This window comes from Atractosteus spatula, chromosome 4 (assembly GCF_055471065.1).
Source record: "Atractosteus spatula isolate fAtrSpa1 chromosome 4, fAtrSpa1.hap1, whole genome shotgun sequence".
NCBI classification, from domain to species: Eukaryota; Metazoa; Chordata; class Actinopteri; order Semionotiformes; family Lepisosteidae; genus Atractosteus; species Atractosteus spatula.
In genome coordinates, this window is record NC_142709.1 from 35,970,472 (window position 1) to 35,997,554 (window position 27,083).

The 27,083-nt window shown below is 39.0% G+C and overlaps 1 protein-coding gene across 2 annotated transcripts in view; it reads left to right on the top strand.

Moving 5' to 3' along the window:
* trappc10 (trafficking protein particle complex subunit 10) overlaps positions 1 to 27,083 on the top strand; it is a 98,684-nt gene that overhangs the window by 28,621 nt on the left and 42,980 nt on the right. For both annotated transcript variants that reach the window (XM_088914353.1, XM_088914354.1), the window contains exon 8: positions 24,435 to 24,581. In XM_088914353.1, the coding sequence (XP_088770479.1) occupies positions 24,435 to 24,581 (147 nt within the window). The remainder of the gene's footprint in view (positions 1 to 24,434; positions 24,582 to 27,083) is intronic.

Sequence of the window (27,083 nt, forward strand, 5' to 3'; positions counted from 1 at the left end):
GATCCTCAAGTGCACAACAAAGACTGCAGAGAAAAAGATACGTGTATCAGATACATGAGAATCCAAGTTTTTTATCTACGCTTTCTTATCTACGCTAAGAGGTAGTCTTTAAAATTTATCACACAGTAAAAAGTCAAAATTCTGGGGTGTGCCTATACCAGAGATTATGGTACAGCTTCAGAATGGTGATTGGCTGACACCATCTGACACCCCTCTGATTGGGGAAAAAAGACCTGCTGATCTGTTCTACATACCAGGAAGACAACAGAAGATGATTTTTTCTATTCGAAACTTGTATTTTAAACGTTTAATTAAGAAGTAAAAACCTTATAGCATGCACAGATTTCTAAGCTGGTCGGGAGGAAGAAAAATCACCCGTGTTTCGCGCATAAAAAGTGGTTATTAACTATCGAAACCTGTTTTATTTATTTTATTTTTATTTAGATTAAGAGTTCCCGTCACCCCCATTTCCATTTAAATCGCAAACCCGTGTTTAATTAAATGTCTTTATTGATTCACAATCTGGCAAGGCAACGTAAATCGTTATCTGTCTTCTGCATAGTAATGTTCACCTCTCTGTCCAGCAAATTAATAATAAACTTTATTTTATATAGCGCCTTTAAAGGTGGCTTCTCAAAGCGCTTTACAGGATAAAAACAACAATAACAACAATACTGTTAGGCTGTCCAAACGATTTGTAATTTTTTTTAAAGAAATCAAAAATGAGATATAATGATGTGTTCCGGCTTAGACATTGCATGACTTTAAAACCTATAAAAACAGGTTTCGAGAGTTAATAACCACTTTTTATTCGCGAAAAATGGGTGATTTTTCTTCCTCCCATTCAGCTCAGCTCAGAATCTTTGTGTCCGCTGTAATGTTTTTACTTCTTAATTAAATGTTTAAAATACACGGATTTCATAAAGAACGACACACGTTTCGAATAGAAAAAATCCCATTCTTTCCTCTTCCTGTTGTCTGAAACTGATCAGCAGGTTTTTTTTTCCCCAATCAGAGGCTCTGAAAATAGCGTACCGCCCACTGTGCTCCGTCAGAGGTGGAGGCGGCACCGAGAGAGGGAGGAAGCTCGGAGCTCAGTATAGCACAATGGCTGTTCTATAGCGTGGAGTGTGAATGGCACCAGTTGCATTTGCATTCATAACTTAGTGTTTAAAATTAAACAACGTAAACATAAATCATTTTCTTTGACTTCTAAATCCCTTAATTATCATTAAGCACAGCTTTCTCACCACTTGGACTACTTTTTGATACCATCCTTAGACAAAGCAGGAACTTCTTGTACTTTCTAATGACATTACAAGTGGAAAGATTACGGATTTTAGTCGTCTTTCATTTAGTTAAGGAACAAGTAATAGGTTTATTCCATGCTGAAAAAAGAAGAAAGAAAACAACATTTTGGGAGCCTTCTTCAGGTGTTTAATTTTGTTATACATTTAAGAAACGTTTCATCTATACAAACACCACAAAACTATTCTCGATTGTATTTCTGAATGTTGTTACACTTAGGTCATTGTTTTAAATACATCTAATAAGGAAAGTTAGGTGTTAGCATAAACTATTAGTAATCAATAATATTAAATTTAGCAGTGTAATAAATTGTTGCACTTTTCCCGCATCTTGTAAAAATATTTTCATTGTTCAAATATACTTTAAATCCGACTATCATTAAATAAGTTAAATACAAAATTAATGAAAAAATAGGGTAAAATATAATTCAAAATATTTTGCTAACAATGTTAACTGTTTATAAAAATAAAATGTATTAACTAAGGAATAGGATGGCACAGTTGTTAGTATGTTTTTTATTTTGTTTATTTTTCATAAATACAACAGTAGTACCAGATGTCTCAGTGGCTTTCAAAATTAAATTATGAATGCAAACCTCTGAACTAGAAAGAAAGCTAAGATATCCTTCCATTTGTAATGGTGGCAGAGTGGTTAGCATTGCTATCTTGCAGCACTGGGGCCCTAGGTTCAATTTCTGCCATCCTGTGTGTGTGGAGTTTGCATGTTCTCTCTGGGTTCCATGGTTTTTCTCCATATGTGTGATATGATTCCCTCTCGCACTCCAAAACATACTGGTAGGTTAATTGGTTTATGGGAAAACTGGCCCTGGTGTGTGTGTGTGTTTGTGTCTGTCTGTCCTGTTATGGACTGGCGCTATGTCCAGGGTGTATTCTGCCTTGCATCCGTTGCTTAATGGGATAGGCTCCAAATCCTCTGTACTGGATAAAGAGATTGGAAAACGGATGGAAGTAAAGGCACTGTGTGGATGGAACTATACACAGTGTTAGAAACCCACTATGAGATGGCAGCATCTCACTAAGGATAAATTATTTTATAGTGCTGAAACAGCCTTTCCACCTCTCTTGCACATCAGTATCCATACCTAGTTAGTTATTTAAACAAATTGGCTCTAAATATAAACATCTTAAGATGCTGGCTCTGTGGATCAGCATCAGCTATGTTTGCCTATTCCTTCAATTCATGTGCATCCAACACACAGTTCTAGCAAATACACAAAATCTAAAATACAATCCTCATTTCAGTATCTATGTAAACATACACTCTGTTAACTTCATCATCTTCGTCAAAAGTATGCCTAACACCATTAGGAAGTGTTCTTGTTATCAGTGTATTCCTTAATTTTCCCCAAATTATCTTTTTCCTAACAACATCTAGTCTTATATCCTGCAATAACTCAGCCAACACTTAAATCCCCAAAAGCTGCTTGCGTTAATTTCTTTAAATCACAAATATCATATGTAAATACTGGCCATGTAATACTCAGCATTGTGGAATAATAGTTTCTTTTAAAGGGAACTAGAGAAATCAAGAAAGGCTTTTTTTTCTAGAATTAATAAATGCACATCCTGTTCACTGGGGAAATTAAATTCACACTGAGCAATCTCCAATATGTTCAGAATGTTCAGAAACAGCCAGAATCCTGATTGGGATGCATTACGCCTGTCTTCAAGTCCTTGCACTGGCTTTCTATCAGGTTTCGAGTCAACTTCAAAATCCTCATCCTCATTCAGTACCTACAGTATCTGGCTTATTATCTGTCTACTTCCCACCTTTGTCTGTCTGACTCTGGTCTTCTAGCTGTCCTCAAGAACATCTACATTCTGTGGGTGACAGGACCTTCTCTAGCTGCACCCCAGAGCTTGGGGTTTGTATCCCCAGTGATATCAGTCACCTACCCTGAGTGCATTTAAATCTAACTTCAAAACCTTTCTTTTCAGAAGACTTAGTGTCTGTATCTGCTTCATTTTCTAATTTTGGTAGCACTTCTAACCGCTTGTCTTTCCTATATGTATTTACTTTGTAATCTGTGGTCCTTATAACTGTTTTTACATCTACTGTATTGCTTTGAGATGCCACTTTTAAAGGTGATGTATAAAATAAAGTTTTTTTTATTATTGTTAAAGAGAAACATGATCGGATTTTCCCTGGTTTAGAAAAAAGATCTAAAGTATGCTAGTTTGTCCCTCTTCTCACACCCTCTTTGCTAAATGGCTTTTCATACTAATCTGATTAATCTAACTGCCTATTTGCTGTGCTTTCTTTATCCTGCTAGATTTATAATTATTCTGAAAATTTTCTTCTTGAAATTACTCATTTCTAAATACCTGTTTTCACTGTTAACATCTTGCAGCAACTCTTCAACAAAATATACACTTAGCTCAACCTGAGAGTTCATCCTGCTACCAACATTGAATAAAAAAATCTTTAGATTTCTATATTTATGTCTTTAGTGGTTTCATTAGTGACAAAGGCTAAACTTTCTTGGAAAAATGTCTTTTATGTGTTGTGAAAAACTGATTTGCTTTAACAAAATATATCCTTTCATCTGGCATCTACGTGAATGCCCAACTGAGAAACCATGTTTGCTATTTATTTAAGGCTCTCTGACAGAATTGCTGTTTTTTATAAGTGCTAATTTTCTGATTTCTCACTCTATTTCATGTTTGCATGTTCTTTTGTAACATACACCTTTCTGTGATTTTTTTTGTATATCTAAGCAAGTGTTCCTGCATCCCTCTTCTGCACTATGTACTGTATAATCATGGCTTTTTTTCTGTTTGCTTATTTTAAAGTAACACCTGCTCCATTTCTAAAACTTTTTGCTCATGTGCATTTTTGTATTTTTTACACCTCTAGCACTTTAACGTCCTAAATTTTCATTTGCCTTAATTTGTAGACTGAATTTAATTTTAGCCTTAAAAAGCTTAAGTTTTCACTATTTTTTGTTTCTTGGCCTACAACTGTTATTATTGATCACCGAATTACTGTACTTGACATGACTTCATTCACCCTTTTCTGAACGTCTGAAAGGCAGAGATGGTGCTGTCTCTGGTGCGATCTTTTGCAGCTGACATTTCACTGTTTTAAACGATTAAGAAATTAGATTGCTCATAAATCTAATCACTTATTCTACATAAACACAGTGTAATTGCTCTCTGAAAATGCTCTTTTTCTTGGTCATTTTGGAGACCTTGATCGAAACTGATTTGAGATGTCAGAACGGATTTATTTTCTGTGTATTTCTGTGTGCATTTCCTACATTGCTTTGATTGTCGAGATTTTAACTTTATATTTAGGCTCAGATTTCAACTATAAATCGTACACTAATTACTAGCACTAAATACTGATGTTTTGCTCCCTCTTACCACAAAAATATATATGTATTGTAGCTGGAATGAACTTTTTTTTGTATGTGTCTCTACCTACTGCGATTCGGACACAGAACGGTTAAAGATGGCAACAAGTCAGGCAACCAGAGGGAGAAGGGGGGCGTCTTTCCGCCTCCATAACTAAAATGCCAAATAGGAGTGGCTTAAGCGACATACACAGTTGTGTAACTGACAGTTTGAGGTAGCCTATCGTGTAGATTTCGCTTTGTTGCTGATAGGTTAAGCTTTCTAAACTCAGCCCCAAAGTCATGTGAATGATTTTTCGCCCTCTTTCATTGGTTAAACGCAATGATCACAAGCACCATCGTGGTAACTGGGATGTGTAGTTTTTAATTCAGTTTGAATTATAACTGTGCGTACTGTCTTCGTATTTGGCCAGGGCTTTAAAGAGAGGGCGCGCCAAAAATTTTCAGTGCCGTCGTCACAGAAGAATTTGACCTCGGAACGTTTACCCAGCGTAATATTGTATTTCATTGCACTTTGACAGATTGTCTTTAAATCAGTTGTTGTCAGAATATCCCCACCTCCAAACAAGAACAGAATTGCAACAATTTTATTAACTGGCTGTTTCAGTAACTTAAAGTATATATTTACAGTAATTTAACAATATATGTAAATGTTTTAAGATATGTCTATGTTGTGAATGTCTGTAGATTGTATCTTATTTTTAGTTTTTGTTTTGTTTCACGTTAATTTTATAAGGGAGAGTGTCATAGAGACGACTCCCTTACCCCCATCTTGATTAAAATACTTTTATTTTTTCACAATCCGGCAATGCCGGACAGAATTCACATTCGCTGCAGCCAAATGGCCTTCCAGATCAGAAAATCAAGCAACTAAACAATTATTGCACCTGGCTCCTCAATGGAATTGCTTTAACTTGCTAATGCGTTGGTGTAACAGTCCGGGTGTGGCTAGCTTCTAATGTCTCCCAACTTCGGCGAAAGGAACCCGTCTTTCATTGGAAGACAATGAACACATTCTACCAGTACGTGATAATATAGTGCTGGCGCGCGGGCGTGGTGGGGTGCTGTACCAGGTGTCAAAAAAAAGTTTTAAAAAAAAGTCAATTGAGTGTCCATAATATTGCTATTTTGCTATTGCTAATTGCTATTGCTACTATCTGAGTCTCTGCGTCTGCACTGGTTGTAAAAAAAACGGTTTCACAGGTATTTTCAACCCCCAGCCACTGTTGTTTCATTAGCTGTTATCCTGTAAAGCGCTTTGAGAATAATAGTTTATTATTATTATTAATATTGATCATATATTTCCTCCCAGAACTTGTAAATTGTTGTTATCCTGTAAAGCGCTTTGAGAAGCATACTGTCCAGCATATTGTATTTCATTGCACTTTGACAGATCGTCTTATAATCACTTGTTGTCAGAATATCCCCCCCTCCAAAACCTCTTTTTTTTGTTTACAGTAGTACTACTTACAGTAGTACTTAAGTACAGTACAGTAAGTACTTACAGTAGTACTTCTCGCGTTAAGAAAGTTAGGTGTTAGCATAAATTATCAGTAATCAATAATATTAAATTTAGCACTGTAATAAATTGTGCTAATAATAAATTCTATTCTACTCTGAGAATGTACTGGGGAGGAAAAATGCCTGTGGTCTTTTCACTGATAAACTTGTGTCAAGCTGTCAACAAAAAGTTTTTTTTTTAAAAGTCAATTGAGTGTCCGTAATATTGCTTTTTTGCTATTGCTACTATCTGAGTCTCTGCGTCTACATTGTTTGTAAACAAACCGGTTTCACAGGTATTTTCAACCCCCAGCCACTGTTGTTTCATCAGTTGTTATCCTGTAAAGCGCTTTGAGAAGCCACCTTTAAAGGCGCTATATAGAATAAAGTTTATTATTATTATTATTAATATTGATCATATTTTTCCTCCCAGAACTTGTAAATTGTTGTTGTTATTGTTGTTGTTATCCTGTAAAGCGCTTTGAGAAGCATACTGTCCAGCAACTTTTTTTTTTTCATTGCACTTTGACAGATCGTCTTATAATCACTTGTAGTTAGAATATCCCCCAAGAGGATATAGAGGATATCCCCCAAGAGGTATCCAGGTAACAGTGAAACGGGCGTACAGTCTGGGGAGATCGCCCATTTTCCATGTAAATAGTTCCCTGGTTCCGCACCCCTTGGCGTTTCTCTCTCTCTCGGGCCCACGCTCTTGGCGGGCTTGTCTTGTGTCTCTCTCTCGTCTGGGCGCAGGAGTGCTGCTGGCGGGTGGTGACGGAGAAGAAATACTGGGTCCGGTCGCCGCAGACGTGACCTACTTAGCCCGCCAGGGTTACCCTACTCTTCCGGAGGAGGCCCACCAGGAGATAGTGCTTCAGGCGTTCCTCCGGTCCCTGGCGCTGACTGAGGTACAGCGCCATGTGATGCTGGCCGCGCCGGTCCCCTTGGAGAAGGCTAATGCCGTATTCGAGAGACCGGTGGGCAACAACGGAGGGGCACACGGGGAATCAGATGGGGAGGAGGAGATGGCCAGCGCGGCGACGCCGGGGGAGCGACGACGGCGGGTCATCTGCCACTGCTGTGGGGAGAAGGGGCACATCGCCCGGGAGTGCCGGGCGCTGGAGCCCCGGGGCCACTTCATCCCGTCTGCTGCCGTGGGAAGAGTTGGCCACAGCTGGGGCTTATTTCTTCCCTGCCTCATCGAGGGCAGACCCTGCCAGGCCCTCGTCGACACCGGTTCGACCATCACCCTGCTGCGGCTTGGTTTCCTGCCGGACCCCCAGGATGGGAAACCACCAGCCTGCACCTGAGGACGGTGACGGGGCAGTACGCAGAGGTCCTCGGCAAGCGGGCGCTCACCGTGCAGTTTGGGGCTGCGAGGGTGAAACACCCCTTCTACCTCGCCCCAGTCCGCAAGGACTGTATCCTGGGGTTGGACTGGTTGCAGCAGGTGGGTGGTTGCCTTGACTTGGGTCTGCGAGAGTTGGTGGGGCAGGGGGAACGAATCAGTCTCGCAGCGGGCAGGACAGGAGGTGTCCGGGGTGCGCGGGCTGACCGGAGCGGGAAGCGGAGGCAGCAGCGGGGAGCGTCGCTGGGGCCTGTCGGAGACGCGGGTGTCGGGGAGAGCGTGCCGGAGCTGACCGCTGCAGCACCCCGTCCCTCACCTCCAAGGCCTCCCACAGTGCAGAGAGTGCCTTCACGGACTTGGGGTGAGGGGCGAGCTTATCTCACCGTTGAGCTCATCCCGCATTCCCCCCCAGCGGCCACCCCGTCAACCACCCGGCCGGGCATCCCGGGAGTCTGGCACGCTCGCCCCAACACCAGCGGCTCCGACAGGCCCAGTCGATGCCCGCCGCTGCCGCCTCCGCTTCCTGCTCCGGTCAACCCACGCCCCCCGGACACCTCCCGCCCCTCCCACAGTGAGACTGATTCATTCCCCCTGCCCCACCAACTCTCACTGGCCCAAGTGAAGGCAACCAACCACCTGCTGCAACCAGTCCAACCCCAGGATACAGTCCTCACAGACTGGGGCAAGGTAGAAGGGGTGTTACACCCTCGCAGCCCCAAACTATACGGTGAGTACCCGCTTGCTGAGGACCTCTGCGTACTGCCCTGTCACCGTCCTCAGGCACAGGCTGGTGGTTTCCCATCCTGGGGGTCCGGCTGCCTCGGTGCCCGGCAGGACACCAGGCCGCAGTAGGGTGATGGTTGAACTGGTGTCGATGAGGGCCTGGCAGAGTCTGCCCTCGATGAGGCAGGGAAGAAATAAGCCCCGGCTGTGGCCAACCCTTCCCATGGCAGCAGGCGGGATGAAGCGCTCCTTCTGGCTTTCTGGAGCGGGGGTAGCATCGCTCAAGGGCAGCCTTCCCCCCTTTAGGTTGCCCTGCTCCCGTTTCCCAACGGCCTCCGGAGACCCTGGGGCTCCAGCGCCCGGCACTCCCGGGCGATGTGCCCCCTCTCCCCACAGCGGTGACAGATGACCCCCCATCGTCGCTCCCCCAGCGTCGCCGCGCTGGCTGTCTCCTCCTCCCCATCTGATTCCCCATGCGCCGCCTCCGCTGCCCGGCAGGGAGCACCCCTCCGTTGGTGCCCACTGCTCTCCTCGAATACAGCATCAGCCTGCTCAGCCAGAGCCAGGGCCTGCTCCAAGGGGACCGTCGCGGCCAGCCTCACGTGGTGCTGCACCTCAGTCAGCGCCAGGGCCTGGAGGAACACCTGGAGCGCTATCTCCCGGTGGGCCTCCTCCGGGAGAGTAGGGTAACCCTGGCGGGCTAAGTAGGCCACGTCTGCGGCGACCGGACCCAGTGGCTCTCCCGCTAGGCGGCAGTGTTGGGCCAACCTTGCCCGCAGCAGTCCCGGGGCCTCCCTTCTCCCGCCGAAACGCCTCCGGAAGGCCGACGCCAACGCTGCGTAGTTGTACCGCTGGTCCCTGGGTACATCAAGCAAAGCCTGGCAGGCCTTCCCCTCCAGGACCGCGGCAAGGTGGCATTATTTCTAAATATCTAAATATCACAATATGTGTACACAGCGATCCCCTCGGATTCTAGTGCGTAATTACGCATTGATGAAAAACCGGAGGTTTAAAAAAAGAGAATTAGCTCACTGATAGTTGTATGTGCAACCTGTGAACATTTTCACAACTGGTGGTCTTTAAAATGCATTTATTGGTTCACTATCTGACAACGCAATGTAAATCATTATCTTTGCATTCTAAGTCCCTTAATTCACTTTAAGCATGGCTTTCTCAGTATTTAGATTTATTTTTCATACCATCGTTAAACAAAGCAGGAGCATATACTACTTCCCCATGGGATCAAACGTGGAAAGGTTAGAGTAATTTTTTTTTTAAATAAATTTTAGAAAAGTGTCATTTATACAAAAGAAGTTGCATTTAATACCACTCGATAGTTATATTAATAGAGATAAGCTCTCTATTAAAGCTCAGATCAAAGATCAAACAGCAATATCTCATACACAGGGACTTGATCTGTGATGTGGTTGAGTGAATTGTGGTGCTCTAGCAGGCAAAGTTGTCTGTGCCGAAAAATAAAAACCGGTTTAACAACTCTAAAGCATACTGTAGGTTTTGTTAGACCATTAGACATCCAGTACACTTCCTCCTGATCATCTTAAAACCTTTGATTAAGCTGCAAGTTTTTTTTTAATTTTATATACACAATACTGCTGACAGCATTAAGATTCCCCATGCTTTTACTCAGCAGCTTATTAAAAACAGCACCAATGGTGTTTAAACTGCTTTTTTTACACAGAAGACTGACACAGCTTCGCGCTATGAATCTTTTTCTAAGAAAACATGTTTCCGTGGGGGGAGGTGTCTTTCGCTGGAAGACTCGTCCCCTTCTACTTTGAAAATACCTGTGAAACCTGTTTAATTCGTCACAGCCAGCACTCCCGCAGAGAGTGATGAAAACTGCGCAGTGCCAGGCGAATGCACATTAATGTTGGGCTTTTAGGCCCAGGTGTATTTGCGCCCTACAGTTCAACCTGCGGTACCGCTGTGTACTGTACATACAGTATGAACATGTGTTATTTTGAAATATAAAAAATGTCAATATACAATATAAACAATGTCTTGTTTGGAGGCGGGGTTATTCTGACAACAATTGATTTAAAGACAATCTGTCAAAGTGCAATGAAATACAATATTGTTGTTGTTATTGTTTTTATCCTGTAAAGCGCTTTGAGAAGCCACCTTTAAAGGCGCTATATAAAATAAAGTTTATTATTAATTTGCTGGACAGAGAGGTGAACATTATTATGCAGAAGACAAAGATAACGATTTACGTTGCCTTGCCAGATAAAGACATTTAATTAAACACGGGTTTGCGATTTAAATGGAAATGGGGGTGACAGGAACTCTTAATCTAAATAAAAATAAAATAAATAAAACAGGTTTCGATAGTTAATAACCACCTTTTATGTGCGAAACACGGGTGATTTTTCTTCCTCCTGATCAGCTTAGAAATCTGTGTACGCTGTAAGGTTTTTACTTCTTAATTAAACGTTTAAAATACACGTTTCGAATATAAACAACATATTCTGTTGTCTTCCTAGTATGTAGAACAGATCAGCAGGTCTTTTTTCCCCAGTCAGAGGGGTGTCAGATGGTGTCAGCCAATCACCATTCTGAAACCGTACCATAATCTCTGGTATAGGCACACCCCAGAATTTTAAAGACTACCTCTTAGTGTAGATAAGAAAGCGTAGATAAAAAACTTGGATTCTCATGTATATGATACACGTATCTTTTTCTCTGCAGTCTTTGTTGTGCTCTTGAGGATCCTTGTGATATTTTGAGCTCTGGTTGAATAAGTGTCGCAGTTTAAATCATTTTCATTGTTAGAAATTATGAAACGCTTTGTTAAAAGCAAGGGAGTTTTTATGTCTGTTATAGTAAAAGAAAATGTCTGACAAACTAGGTATTGGACAGTTTACTTTGAGTTTACAGCTTGTCCAAGGTCATTCATTATGAATACTATTAGTAATATCTTCGGTAAAGACTTTGATGGCGACAGCTCAAATGCTGTACATGAGAGGTTGAGCTTTATTAGCTCCACCTGGTGGAAATTCTGGATGCTATTATTTTACTTGTGGTATTATGCGAGAATATACGGTATTAATACGGTATTATACGGTAAATTGAGTTATACTGTGACGCGGTATCGCCCGCTTATTTTGAATGGCTGCATCTGTAGGAATGAGTTAAACTGATGCAGACATTTCCAAAGAAAGTGTACTACTGTGATAATTTGAGCTACAGTATATGAATATTGTAGAAACATTAAAATAACAGAATTCAGATGTTGGTGAAAGAAGAGCTGTTTATTACGCTTGCAAGTGGGAGAATAGCTTACCAAAGCCAGTCTCTCCATACGGTTATAAAGTTAGTCTTTTTATACAGTGTAACAAAGTATTAGCACATCCATCATATGACTTGCTAACTGTCAACTCAGTCCTTTCTGTTCTTATGCTGGTCTAACAGAAATGACCTCCTTGTTTGGCATTTTCCCAGAACTCAACATTCACAAAGCAGGATGTTACAAGTTCCACATAGACGTTATGTGAAATCATGAATGGACAGCAGTTGATATGCATTTCCTGCTGACAGGCAAAGAATATGCAGCTTGATCTTTAGGAGATAAATTTTTTTAAGCATTTATTCTAGATTCTTCAATATAATTACATCGTTATTAATTTCTTTAGATACGTGATTCAATATTATATTCCCTATTAATCAAATTTGAAAAAGTATGTTTTTTTTTACTGTGATATCGAGTGTAAGTATTCGCAGAAAAGGTTAAAACATAATTTTTTACAAAGTATATAAACTTAATATAGTCAGAAGGAGCACATAAAACCTTTTCCAAAATAACCGTATGTAACCAAATGAAAGACTTTGATGCTTAAAATGTTTAGGAAGAAAGTGGAGTACCGGTGTGTATTTTTTATTTAAACTACCTATACAACCATTTACAGTTTACATAATATGTTTATGTTCCTAAATTAATATAGTTTATGAGCAATATCTGGGAAACCATTATAGGCATGGTGAATCAGAGATTCTCTAAACTTACTTTGTATGATTGGAAACGAATACGTGATCAGACCAATGAAATGCTGTGGTGTTACTTTTTGTCATTGAAAAAATATTTTTTTCGTGTCGCAACACTTAAAATGATGCATGTTTTATGGTCGTTTATGACCTTCAGATGCGTTATGCTCCTTTTCTTTTTATGCTCAGGTACTAAAATTTCACTTTAGTTGTAAAATTCCATATAAATATTAAATACTGAGGGGATTAAAACATGCACAGTAAAGAGATTTTATGATTAAATCATTTCACTAACAACCAATGCACCACAAGTGCTCCTGTCGGTCATTTTGGCCAGTAAAATCACGTACCATAGTACAATGCAGTGAACTGTGGGTAATTTCTCGCGGTACGGGGTTCTTTTTTTAAAAAAAAAATATTTTAGAGAACAAAACAAAACCATTTTACATATAAACCACCATTATTCAGCCTTACATCACAGACAAAAATTCCTGTTTGTTCCCCTAATATTTTACAATTATATAACTTTTTAACAAAACTATATACATTCAAAAGAAGGAAGATGTATACATTTATGAATATGAAAAAGAGAGGAGACTATATAAATGTACCTGATTAAATTTCAGTTATTTTGTATCTCAACAAAATCCGACCTTAAAGGTTTAATGTACTGAACCCATCTAGACCAATATTTGACATTTTTTTTCATTTGTAATTTTAGTGAAAATGTTATTTTTTCCATTATATATATTTCCTTTATTAATTCAATCCAATCATTAATTGTTGGTAAATCTGGGAGAAGCCACTTTCTTGTTATAGCTTTCTTCATTGCTGATATAAGGATTCCAAACAAATATTCGTCAGTTCCCCTCCAATCAAAATCCAGTTTACCAAAATATAAAGCCTCAAATGTAAAGGGTATATTCCTTTCAAATATAGTTTCCAGGGCCTCATATAACTCCTTCCAGAAAAGCCTTATTTTAGGGCAATTCCAGAATATATGCTAATGATTACCTTGGTTTCCGCACTGTCTCCAACATTTAGAGTTTTTCTCAGTATGGTGCGCCTACTGACTCGGAGTAATGAAAAATCGAACAGTGTTTTTCCAGCAAACCTCTCTCCATAAATGCGAGTTAGTACGCCACTCTTCATTCGAAATTCTAACTTCACTTTCTTTCACCCATTTATCTTTTATATACTCTGTAGAATATGATTTCTTTTCCATAAAACTTTTATATAATCTAGATATAATACCTTTACCTAATTCTGATTTGTAGGCTTCTGTAACTATTTTCACTACCCCATCATTAACTATATCTAAATCTCCCCTTATAATCTCCTTATTAAAATAGTGGTGCATTTGAAGATATCTCTAAAAAACTGAATTCTCCAAATTGTTTCTCCTTCAAATACTGAAACCTTTGTAACTGATTCTTATCCAGTATATTACATAATGCAGTTATTGCTTTTGTGATCCAAATTTTAAATCTATTATCCAGTTCATTTGGTTTAAACTCTGTATCATAGGCGCACCATCTGAGTATCTTTACTGCTTCACCTAAATTATACTCTTTTGTGATCGTATTCCATGTCCTTGAAACTTTATCCATGGATTGAATATTTTTTCAGTAATTTTGTCTAAATTCCTGTTACCTAATAATCCCTGAATCGGGGGGCTATTTACAAGGAATAATTCAGTATCTTTCCATCTGTCTTAATATTCTGGATTACAGGAATTAATGAGAGGTTTAACTTGAGATGCATAATAATATTCCTTCAAATTTGGTAAAGCCATACCATTGTGCTGTTGGTCTATCATATAAAGTCTGAATACCTTTGATAAGACGTATTTCCAACTAACAGAGTCAAAAGCTTTCTCAGCATCTAGGCTCATCAAATAAGCTTCTAAATTATATTGCTGAATATGGTTCATGATATGCAATGTGTGTCGAATGTTATCATGGGTTTGTCTATCTTGAATAAACCCTGTTTGATCATAGTGTATCAAATGAGGGAGAATCTTTTTCAATTATTTTAGCCAGTATTGCTGTATAAATGTTATAATCCACATTAAGGACTGAGATTGGTCTGAATGATCCTCAATCTAATCTATCTTTCCCCTCCTTAGGGATAACTGAGATGATAGCCTCTCTCCATGATTGGGGCATTTTTCCATCAATTAATGCCGAGTTACAAGCAGAAAAAAGATTTGGTATTAATTCTGCTTGGCAGGTTTTATGTCATCCCAAATTAAAACCATCAGTTCCAGGTGATTTATTAGCTCTGAGGCTCGTAATCACTGAATTCAATTCTTCTGGTGTTATTGTTGCTTTTAATATATGATTTTGATCTTCCGTAAGAGTTGGTAAACTGAGAGATTCCAAAAAAGTATCCATCTTTTCTTCACTTTCTGAATGGGGTTGTGTATATAGTTTTCTGTAATAATTTGTAAAAGTGTTTTGGATTTTTTCCCATTTATATCATATACCATTACAGTTCTGGTCCCTTATTTAATATATTGTGTAATCAGTCTGTTGTTTTTTTAATTTTCTTGCCAACAGCTTCAGGTTTTTGTCCCTGACTCGTAATATTTTTGTCTAGTAAATATATATATTTATATTCAATTCCCTGTGTATATAAGACATCTATTTTGTTTCTAAGCATCTTTATTTCTTGCATGATTTTTGAATCCTGTTTTTCTTGATGTTTTTTCTCCAACTCTTATAACTTTATATTCAGATAAGATAATTGTAATTACTTTACCTTCTTCTCATGACTGCTCAGAGCAATAATTTTCCCCCTTATTTAATGTGTCCCATATCATCTCTGGTTCCACTTCCCCATTATCATTCTCCTCCAAAAATATTTTTATTTCTTGTTTTATCTGTGCTTTACATTGTGGAGCATTCAACAGACTGGAGTTCATCCTCCATGTTGTATTTCCAGGAATCGTATGGACAATGACATAGGAGCGTGGTCTGAAAAATCACTTCTACCAATATCGCAGTGTTGAATCCTATGTCTGTCTCTCTTATGTATAAAAAAATAATCAATCCTTGAATATACTGAATGAGGGAAGGAATAGTGAGTGTAATCCCGCCCACTTGGATAAAAAACTCTCCAAAGATCTATTATTCCCATTTCCCCCATCAGTACATTAATCTTTTTATGAAATGACTTATCTCTCTGAGAAGATATATTTGTAGAATCAAGCCTGGGGTTAAGACGCACATTCCAGTCACCTCCACAAATCCAGTATCCCTTGTGCATTAACCATCGAATCGAACATTTTTTTATAAAAATTAAAATCACTACCAGGTGGGGCATATACATTACGTAACGTTAGTAATCCCCCTTCCATTTTTCCCAGTACTAATACATATCTCCCCTCCTTATCTTTAACTTCTGTAAGCAACTCAAATTGAACCTTTTGAGATATCAGCATAGCCACTCCTCTCCTATGGCCAGATTTAAATGCAGAGAAATAGTTTTTTGAGAAACCCAATCTCCTTAATTTCTCATGTTCAAATACACTCAAATGTATTTCTTGTAAAAAAGCAATATGAGCCCCTTCTTTCTTCATTTTAGACAAAATCTTACTTCTCTTAATAGGGTTAATTACTCCATTAACATTAAATGAAACTATTTTAAGGTCTTGCTTGGACATATTTTATGTACATGGTAGAACTTTCAAACTCTCTCCCATAAGACATATGTTTCATATTGTTAAACATCCTCTACCCATCATTTTTTTCTAATAATGCATCACAAACAAAAACATTAACCAATCTTAAACAAAACTGTATCCATCTCCATCTCATTCACAGTACTTTCTTCCAGCTGGGGTTCTTTTCAAATGAATCCTGTATGGGCTTCTCTTTTTTTCTTTAAAAGATAAGGAAAGTCCGTTAGGGAAGTCCTCCTTCTCCTCTGGAGGAGGGCCCTTAAACAGGTGGCGCGATGGCAAAACCAAACTTTTATTATAAAAAGAGGGTAACCAGAAAAATAAAAAGTCATTCTAGTCGTAATCACCAGATATCTATCCCGACATTTACAAATTCTCTTAAAGATCGCAGAAGACTTGTTCCATAAAAAAAACTAAACAATTAAATCCCGATACAACTCACTGTATCCATTTTCTTCATTCTTGCGAGGGGGATCTCCATCTGAAACTCTGTAATTTCTCCTTATATTGCTATTTCGAGGATTGGTCTTTCCCAGGGCCACCCCGTCTGCCTAGTAAACACTTGTTCGATTTCTTCTTCCAGTGTAGGCGCTGGCGGTATAATTTGTACTTTAAGTCCCCGCTCTGCCATTTCCTTTGTGGCTTCTGCTGCCGAATGGTATAGGCAGGTGCCATCTTTGTAAAACACCCGTAGCCTCGCTGGAAATGGAGTCTGAAATTTTATTTTCTGCAATTTCAACACCTTTTTTACTTCAGAATATTCAGAAAACATACATTTTTTGAGTACTGTTGGGGGGGTAATCATGATCCACATAAAATCGTTTGTTATTATGGAAAAGTTATTTCTTTTTCCAAGCTTTACGTAACACTTCCTCTTTCATCTTGTAGCTTAAAAACTTGGCGATAATGAAGCGCTGTTTGGCGTCAGGGCCTTTAGGTTCTCGGTGCTAATGCTCTATGTGCCCTTTCAATTCCCAGTTCCACATCCTTCGGTAAATCAAGTTCCCCCTCAGCAAATTTTCAAGGAAGGTGACCATGGAGCGACCCTCCGATTTTTCGGGGATTCCGTAAATCAGAATGTTTTCTCTGCGCGATCTTCCTTCCTGGTCTGTTAATTTCGTTTCCAAAGTAATTTGTCATTGCAAGAGTTTCTTTATCACAGTTTCTGTTGTTAAGACCCTTGTTTCCACTTCTTCGATCCATCCCTCTGCCTTATCCAGTCTCTTATTAACCTTGCTCAGCTCCTGTTTAATATCCGTAAGCTGCTCTTTATTGTCCTGTCTGAAGTCTCTAAGTTCGTATAATATTTTCTGAAGACTGGCATCTGCGCCATCTTGTTCAGAACACGCTGAGCTGCTCTGACTGCGGTCAGAAGTCGCAGTTTCGACATCTTCCATGGTCGGTAGTTTTCTCCTGCTTCTCCTGACAGTCCCTTCAGCCATAGTTATTATTTTTTCAAATGTAATGGTGAGAAAAAAGCTTTTTCAGGGCTTTATTACAAAATTGTCGGACGGTGATCCATATTATGCTGCCATCCTAACCGGAAGTAGACGGTACGGGGTTCTTACGCGCATTTTGAATGGCTGTATCTGTATATTTAAAAAGTACACACAGTATTCCATCATCTTCATAAACATTTTATGCATCAACTCCGTAACTTACGGTCATTATTTTGGACAAGTTTTTATATGCTTTTTCTAACCATATAAATTTTATATACTTCATACAAAGCTATAATTTTTTATCCTTATCTAAGAATATGTTGCAAGAACACTTGCCATTATTGTTGTAATAAAGGTGTGATACTGATTTAATTTAACATGATAGGGAATATTAATATGGAATCTAAACTAAAGTAAAATTGGCAATTAATTTTGGAAATTGGAAATTTGGATATTTTGGAAACATTTTCACATTCATTTTTGTAAAAACTGTTATCGTCCTTATAGTCCATTACAGGATGATGAAACACTCATAGACTGTAATGTAGGCAATACACCCAAGTGGCAGTTTGGCACAGTGGTTAAGACAAGTGGTTGGTATTCTGAGGAACAAGGTTCAAATCCCCCTCTGAGTGATCATTTTGGCTATGTTTGATACATCGCTGGACTAGTTTATAATTATAGACTAAAAATAGTTTATTATTATAGCTTATTGTGAACGAGATTTGCCCCTTTCAGGTTTACATCCACATTAAGAAAATCTATATTTTGTCTTAATTTTTAAGAGAGTAATTAGCAAACAATTTAAGTTTAAATTTTGATTAAGAAAAATTTTTCTCACATACTGTACTGTAGTGGCTTTAAAGCCATACAGTATCACAATGTATAACAATATATTTATACATTATATGATCACACTGCAGTTCATTGACGTGTATGCTACTGTTTCGGTGTTTCTGTGGATCTGACTTCATGGGATTCATGTGTGTGGAACTTTGGGAGACGAGACCCAGTGGGGATTTGTTTAATTATACTATGAATGAGTCCTTGACGCATACCGTCCAAGGTTTCAAAATCATAAAAAATAAACCTTTGAGTTTGCGGAAGAGAAAAAGGTACCTTTTGCATGTCATCTTATGCTTTCAAAATAGCTCATTTTGACAGTTCATTTTGCTTAAAGAATTTAATATCTGACTGTACTGTAGCTTTCATTTAATTGAGCAGAAAGCCACCTAGCTCTTACAAGCGTCTCTGTCAGCAGAGTTTGTGTTAAAAATGAATGACTTTCTTAGGGGGGTGAGGGTTGTCATCCTCCCTCAATTTAACATCTGATACGTCCCCAGTAAACTGTGAGACTAAAACTCGCTATTGATAAAGTATCTGCCTTGCGACATTTCTCAAACTGTTCCAAAGTCGGGCGCAGAGTGAAATCCTCTAAACTGAATGCTGTGATGAATACCACAATTACCTCTAATACAAATCATAATACCAGTAATACAAAGGACCACAGTCAGCAGCCATATCACCCTGCAGCTCTCTACTGGCTACTCACTGTAGCTCAGCAGGGTTGAGCCTGGTCAGTACCTGGATGGGTGACCTACTAGGAAGCTATGGTTGCTGCTGGAAGTGGTGTTAGTTAGGCTAGCGGGGGGTGCCCACCCTGCGGTCTGTGTGGGTCCTAATACCCTGGTATAGTGGTGGGGATACTATACTGTAGTGGGCGCCATCTTTCAGATGAGATGTTTAACCAAGGTCCTCAATCTCAGTGGTTATTAAAAATCCCCAGGCATTTAGAGTTGGGAGTTATCTGGGTGTCTGGGCCAAATTTCCCCCCTCCGCCTTTACCGTGGTCTCAAAATTGTCCCCATGTGTCATTGATTTACACTTGTCCTGCGATGGACTGGCGCCCCGTCCAGGGTGTACCCTGCCTTGCGATTGTTTCTTGCCGGGTAGCCTCTGGCTTCCTGCAATACCGTATGGTATAAAATGGTTTGACAAATGACATGACATAGGACCACTACAAAGTAAAACAGGCCCAAGTGCACATGTGAACCAAGAAAAAAATATCTGCTCCACAAAATGGATCAAAGATCCTGAACCTGCTACATCCCTACTATAGTTACGGTTATTTTACAGAAAATAAAAAAATTAGAAACAATAATGTGTCCCTGCCTAACTTAGACATTGCATGACGTTGCAAGACAAATTATGATCTAAGCGTGAATTGAACACCGACCTCTGTGTTAAGAGGCATGCATGAAATCCAGTGTACCAAAGCTCCACTCAGAAATATTGTTGAAAGGGATAGGTCAAAATGTTTCTAAATTAATCATGAGTAAATGAGTCAAAGAAATTGATGCAGATGTTTACAAAGAAAGTGGAATATGGTAATACTACCAGCTATTAAATATATTATATTTAGATCCTTAAATTAATAGTTCTTTCTTTAGTTATTCTTAATTATGACAGCAAGTATTCATAGAAAACATTATAGATTTTTATAAAGTATATAGATGTAATATAGTCAAAATGAGCACGTTAAGCCTTTCCAAAATAACCACAGGAAGTGACCGAGTTAAAGACTTTGATGCATAAAGTGTTTATGAAGAAAGTGGAATACTGTTATTGTTTTTTATATTTGCTATCACTACCAGCCACATACAGTGTATATAATATATTTATATTCCTAAATTAATAATGTTTATGACGTTCAGAGACATTATGCTCTTGTTATTTTTATGCTCACCTACACAAAATTTCCCTTTAGTTGTAAAATTCCTTATTGATATTCCATATTAAGTGGATTTAAACATGTACAGTAGAGAGCTTAAATTAAGCAATTGTTTCACTAACATCTAATGCGCCACAAGTGCCACCTATCAATCTTCAATAGCCAGTGAATCGCACGCTGCGGTAAACCTGTGTAGCATCCTCTCACGAGGCACCAGTAAATGTAGGGGTTGTGCATAACTGGGACAATTATTAATTATAGCAGTAAGTCACAAAATTATTCTTTTGATGGTATTAGAATCCAACCTTGCGGGATAACTCAAACAACGCACACACACAGGTACTAATATACGAGAATACATTTATTAATACATAAAATGTGCATATAAACATAACAGATCTTATCGGGAGGGTTAGCAGAATACAAAAGTCATATTCATTCAGTCACGAAGAGTTACAAATACCAAGAGGGACATTCAGTATATCATTCATTTAGACCGTTTCATAAATGAACTTGGTTACAACTTCTACACTAGATACTCAAAACAAGTTCATCACTCATAGGAATTAAATTGATATCAACTGGTTGAGATAACAATTGAATTCTCGAGCGGTGATGCAGAAAGTTGAATACTCATCCAATCTGTGGGGATTCAGATCTCCTGCAGGCACAAAGAAGCAGTGGCAGGCTGGTTGCTGTGTCCAATCAGTGCTCTCTGGCTCTGTGCCAAGCAGCGCTGCTGCGGCTGGAGAGAAGGGGGAGAGATCCCTGCTGCGTTGTGCTGGTGATGCTCACTGAACTAGTTAGTGTTGGCTGAAACTAGCAAAGTTTGTGCACAGGAGAAAAGTGACTGCGGGTCCCAGCAGGTCAGGAAGAAGACCGGTTCGTTCCTGATGAAGCGCTAGTTCTGAATACTGATTCAGCTGTCCACAGTTCCGACCTGTTCACGAGGCTTGCTGCTGGTGCTAACCTCGGGTGGATCCTTTGGTTATGTGCTGGCAGCCTCTGCTCTCGACTCTTAGAACTAAGGAAAGTCCTGCACTTGGACACACTGGCCGTTACGTGGTGGTCCGGGCTGAGTCGGAGGATGTTCAGGAGGAGCCCTGAGGCTGAGAATGTGCTGCCCTTTGGAACTGTGCTGCCCTTCGGAACTGTTCTGCGCTTGGAAACTGTCCTGCCCTTCGGAACTGTCCTACAGGCGCTCCGTGTTGCCTGTTTTTACCTGGAGGACATGCAGGCCGCTCATTGGTTGAAAGTTTCATGGGCATCAGAGACCACGTGGGGTTAACCTGCCCTGCCAGTTCCTGATTGGGTGATGATGAGTAACCATGCACTCTGACCTTAGGGTTGTAAACCAACTTTGAATAACACCTTCCTTTGGAATCTCCCAGACTTTGAGGTGCCAGATGACCATTTATTAAAGTTGCTGGAAAATATCAGCATTGGTAGTTGCTCCTTATCAGGACACTATCAGCTAGAAAAACACCTTAGATGTGAACCAAATGGAATGGCCTCTCTGTATCAGCCACCACTGAGATGAAGGAGAGAGGGACTGGCAAGGGAGCAGGAAACTTTAATTCCTGTACTTTAATAAGCCTCGCTGCTACACCTGTAACACCTTACGGGGTTTTAACATGCATTCTGAATGGATACATCTGTATATTCATTCTTAAGAACATAATGGTTATATTCTTTGTCGTCAAAGAGAAACAGGAAGGAAGGAGATGAGAACACATTACTAATCTTTTAATGTTTGTAGTTCATTGTCTTTTAATGATGCTTTATTTTAGATTATAATTATAAAATACACATTATCCATAGTAAACACCTCAATTGCATTTTCTGTTTAAGGGCATCTTTAAATTCCCTTACTCTCTCTCACAGCATCTTGAAGATAGGTGTGATTTTTAGCACTGGTTTTATTCCACCCATTTACACGTTTGCCATATCAACATACTAAGGTTCATTGTTATTGTAATGTAATGTTATTGATTAATTATTCATATTAATTTAATATTTAACATACAGTGATATATAAAACAATTAAATTATCAATATAGTATCCATATTACTTTTTATATTTTATTATTAAAGATTCTTTATTTGTTAAAAGTACAACTTGTGCCTTGACCAGGAATCAAACCCAGACCTTCCAGATGGCAGGCAAGAATTCCATTGTTGAGCCAAAGCAACACTTAGTTTGGAAAAGCAAAAATTGAAAAGTTTAACTTTTTCCATTTTCTGCAAGAGTTTCACTGAACCATCAAGTGTTGCATTTTCTATTGCAACAATAATGACAACAAAATGCAGTTAAAATAAGTGTGTCAAAACTTTTCCAAAATAACCAGGTTAAAGAATTCAATGCAGATGTTTATGAAGCTAGTGGAATACTGTTATGTAACTTATTTTTTATTTTCAGCTACAACTGCCAACTATATCAATATGATTATATTCATGAATTAATATAATGACCTTTGGAAACTTTTTACTTTTTATTTTAAACTACAAATATTTACCTTTAGTTATATGATTCCATATTAATATTTCATATTAAGTGGATTTAAAGAAGTAGTAAAACAGATTAAATGAAGCTAATATTTTCACTAACGTCTAACGCACCACAAGTACTGCCTATAATAATAATAATAATAAGAAGAAGAATAATACCTTACATTAATATAGCGCTTTTCTGGACACTCCACTCTAGACTTCCCTCCACCACCACCAATGTGCGACCCACCTGGATGATACGACAGAAGCCATAGTGTGCCAGTGCGCTCACCACACATCAGCTATTAGTGGGGAGATGAACAGAGTGGTGAAGCCAATTCATGGATGGGGTTTATTAGGAGGTGTAACAATGTGGGAGTAGGAGGAGTTGCGGCGATCATCAGTAAAAGTCAACACCACATCTGAGGGGCCGGAGGCACCGGTGTGAAGCTAGCAAATAAACAAAAAGGGGGAAAAATGCCCCACTTTGCACAGTGGCGTTCAGGCTGGACTGTCCCTATTTTTAGCGGTGTCTAGCCTGGGGAAAAAAAAACTGCTTGGGACAGCAGTATCCAAACTGGACTTTCCTATTTAACGAGGTCCAGACTGGTACAAGGCCAAACACAAAATAAACTCAACCTGCCCCAGTGGGATATACACGGTGGGGCAGGAGGAAAGAACAAGAAAAAATGACAGCCTTATTCTCGCATTGCAATCCCCTCCAGAACTGTCTCTGGATGTTTCTTCCCTTGCAGGGGTTTTGCTAGTCTCCCCGTGGAGCTGTTCAGTGTGTACTTAAAGGGTTCACTCTGTCCTTTATTAGCCAGGACAGGCCTTTAATCCAGACCTCCACCTCCACATTGAACACGCCTCCATGTTATGCCACAAAGGCTATGATTGGTAAAGGGAAATTATGCCAGGACACTGGGGTAACATCCCTACACTTCGAGAAATGCCCTGGGATTTTTAATTACCACAGACAGTCAGGACCTCTGTTTTATGTCTCATCCGAAAGACAGCGCCTTTTTACAGTATAGTGTTCCTGTCACTCTACTGGGGCATTAGGACCCACACAAACTGCAGGTTGAGTGTCCCCAACTGACCCCACTAACTCCTCTTTTATCAGCAACCTTAGCTTTCCCAGGAGGTCTCCTATTCGGTACTAGCCAGGCTCACATTTGCTTAGCTTCAGTGGGTTGCCAGTTGTGAGTTGCAGGGTGATATAGCTTTGGTCAATGAAGAATCTTTGGGCAGTGTGGCACATCACACTGTGGCATGGCAAGTCATCTTGAGTGGCTGCAACAGTATATGAGACTGATTAGTTGGTCTATTAACTATAGTCATTGTATGTTTTAACCCTGTTGTTATTATCGCTTGTAATCTCTGAATAATTTATCAGTCTTTTGTATGTATAATGGCAAATTGAAGCAGTCACTTTTATATTGGTTGCTTTGCACATTTAATTATTTTATTAATACAAATTGTATAGCACATCATTTGAATCGATTGGATGCGTTATCTATTTTATTCCTGGAAGTCCGTAGAAGCAGCTTACAATTGAATAAATCAGGTTTAATCAGAAATTGAATTGAATTGAGAAATTCAAAACACAATCTAAGCAGAATCAAGTCAAACCTGCCAAAAAATGAGTAATAGTTGAGATTAGGAAATAAAATAAACATGCAGATATACATGTCTAAAAGAAAAGCTTTTTAATTTTGTAATTTACAGAGCTTTTTTCAAAATGTGAAATAATAATGTTACTCTGACATCGCCTTAAAGTATCTGAGCTTCCCCAGTGTTTATTTCGCCTGGCTTTGGTGTTGCAGGTGTCAGTGCTACAGGGCTCTTTGGACTGCTGGGTGTTCCTGAGCTGCTTAGAGGTGCTGCAGAGAATAGAGGGCTGCTGTGATCGAGCACAGCTGGAGGCTAACATTTCACACACTGTTGGGCTCTGGACATACGCCACTGAGAAGGTATGTAATGCTTATGCTTCAATGACCCCCAGGTTTGTTATGGTACAAAGAAGTATTAAAAGCATTGATATTAAAAAAAGAAACGTGCAACATAGTTTCTTTACTGAATAACTGGAAATGGTGAAACAACAGTCCTTAAAATTCATGAAGGCTCACCTGCAAAAGAAATAAAATTAGATCTTTAATTATAATTTTATGTAGCACATTTCATTTTAGAAACATGTAGAAGGCACCATCACACATAATAAGACAGTCTGATTTGGAAACTCACTAGTCTTGACTAGTTTTCTGCAATAGCAAGGTTCCAGATTGTTTGAGGCCCTGTTATTCAGGAAATGAATTTTAAAACCCCCCTAAATGTTTCAGGCAGGTGGTCCAAAGCAGTCAGAACATGGTATGTTTACTAGAAATATTGGTTAAAATGTATGTAGCAGATTAATGGACATACTAAGGCCTGTTATAAACAAAGAGGCCTCAGCTAAAAAGCATTACAGTAATCTTGTCCAGAAAATGTTGCAATATCTAGTTATTCAGATTCATATAAGGTCAAATGGAGCAAAATCAATTTGTGAAACTGTAAAAAGATTAAACTCTAGAACCATAACAATGTTCTTCCAATGACTTTCAAACCAATGCATGGTTACTAAACCTAAGAGAACTGAACCATGTGGGGTTTCAGAGACCAAGGAAGTGTTACAAACTTAAGGAAGTGTCAGAAATCTTTGCAAAGACAAAGTTATCCAAAGGAAACCAGGCCAAAGGTCAAAGGTGTGACTGAGCCAGCATGGCTCCCTGTTTTTTGAGAAAGCTGACAAGTTACGTACAGCTGGCCTAATAGTTGTGAGCACTTGGAGAGAGTAGAATTCCACATAAGGAAAATGACCAAGTAAGGGATTCAGTCAGTGCTAAGGCTTGAGCTAGGATAGAAAGAAAGTGACGGTGCCACTGATAGGGGTTTTTGTTTGATTGGGCTGGCTCACCAGTCTGTGGGACTCGGCAACGTAGGAGGACTTGAAGAAGATACAACAAAGTCTGTACTGAGGGGCATCACATGTCTTGGACAGGCTGGTTGCGTTGTTTTCCAGGACTAATGCAGAAGAAGTGTGCTATCGAGGGACAAAGTTAATTTGAATTGGATCAGAACTGACAGAAGGTGTTACCACCTGAAGGACTCATCATTGCTTGACAAGGTAGCAGCATATCTTTCCCACAAATGAGGGTGGGAGTCTAGACATCAAAGATTGAGTCCAAATTATGCCTTGTGCCTTAAGAGTTGCAGAAGAATAGATGGTCTATGAGAGAGTGAGAGAAGAAGGAAAACATTTCAGACTGATGCCTACTCTGTCATGGTTGCCAGGGTTTGTTATTTAGAAATATACTTGACCAAAGTGAGGAATAATAATGAAGAGAACTAATGAAAGATAGAAAGATGGATGCCACAGAGTGAGTTTGTGTGAAAAATAATACTTTTGTGCCTAGTAAAGAGAGTTTGTGATCTAAGATATCAAAGTGTATAAGGAGTCCACTCAGTCTACCAGAATCAGATGTTATAAACAAATCATTAACCCCTTTAACAGAATTTTTACAGTATTATGTAATGACCTAAAACCAGAATGAACAGGAGATTAGAAATTGGCCTGTATTTTCAATCTTTCATTTTATTTGAATAGTGAGAGCAATGTTTTCAGTGCACAAAGAATAATTAATAATGTTTGCCAAAACTAAATAAAAACCGAGGAAAAAATTGGCTTAAAAAATCAAATAGAATCTGGATCTAAGTTGTGACAAACTGTCAAACTAATGGAGTAAACTTTAAAAAAATTATAAAGTAATTCTTGGTAAACTCCATCCTCAATAAGATTAGAACAGATTAAATATCTAGCAGTTCTTAATATTGCGTGCATATGTACTGTAAAAAATGAATGTTACAGAAACACCAACAGGATGTTGCTGCCCCTACATGCCGGAAGGCATAACGGGCAGACATCCATATAAAGTGTTTGTATGCATGACATTGAATAGTTAGTCATTCCACCTCCATTCCAATTTGTATTCATCCAAAACAATAAAACGTTTTCATGTTCAGTATACTAGGGAGAATCGTGTATAGATGATATGTAAAATGAGCAACAAATATATGAATTAATACAACGAAATCTGTACTGAGGGGCATTGCCTTTCTTGGACAGGCTGGTTGGATTGTTTTCCAGGCCTAATGCAGAAGAAGTGTGCTACCGAGGGACAAAGTTGATTTGAACTGGATCAGAACTGACAGAAGGTGTTAACACCTGGAGGAGTCATATGGATATGGATCTTAAGCAGCCTAATTAAATTTAGTTTTTACATAAACTATTACAGTAAATATACAATTACTGTTTACTGTAAAAAGTTACATTTTACTAACATTAATATTTTAATATTATATTTCATTAATATTTTGTTCCCCATGGCAACTTATCTCCGCTTTCATAGATTAGAAAATGAAGCATCACCGTTCTACAA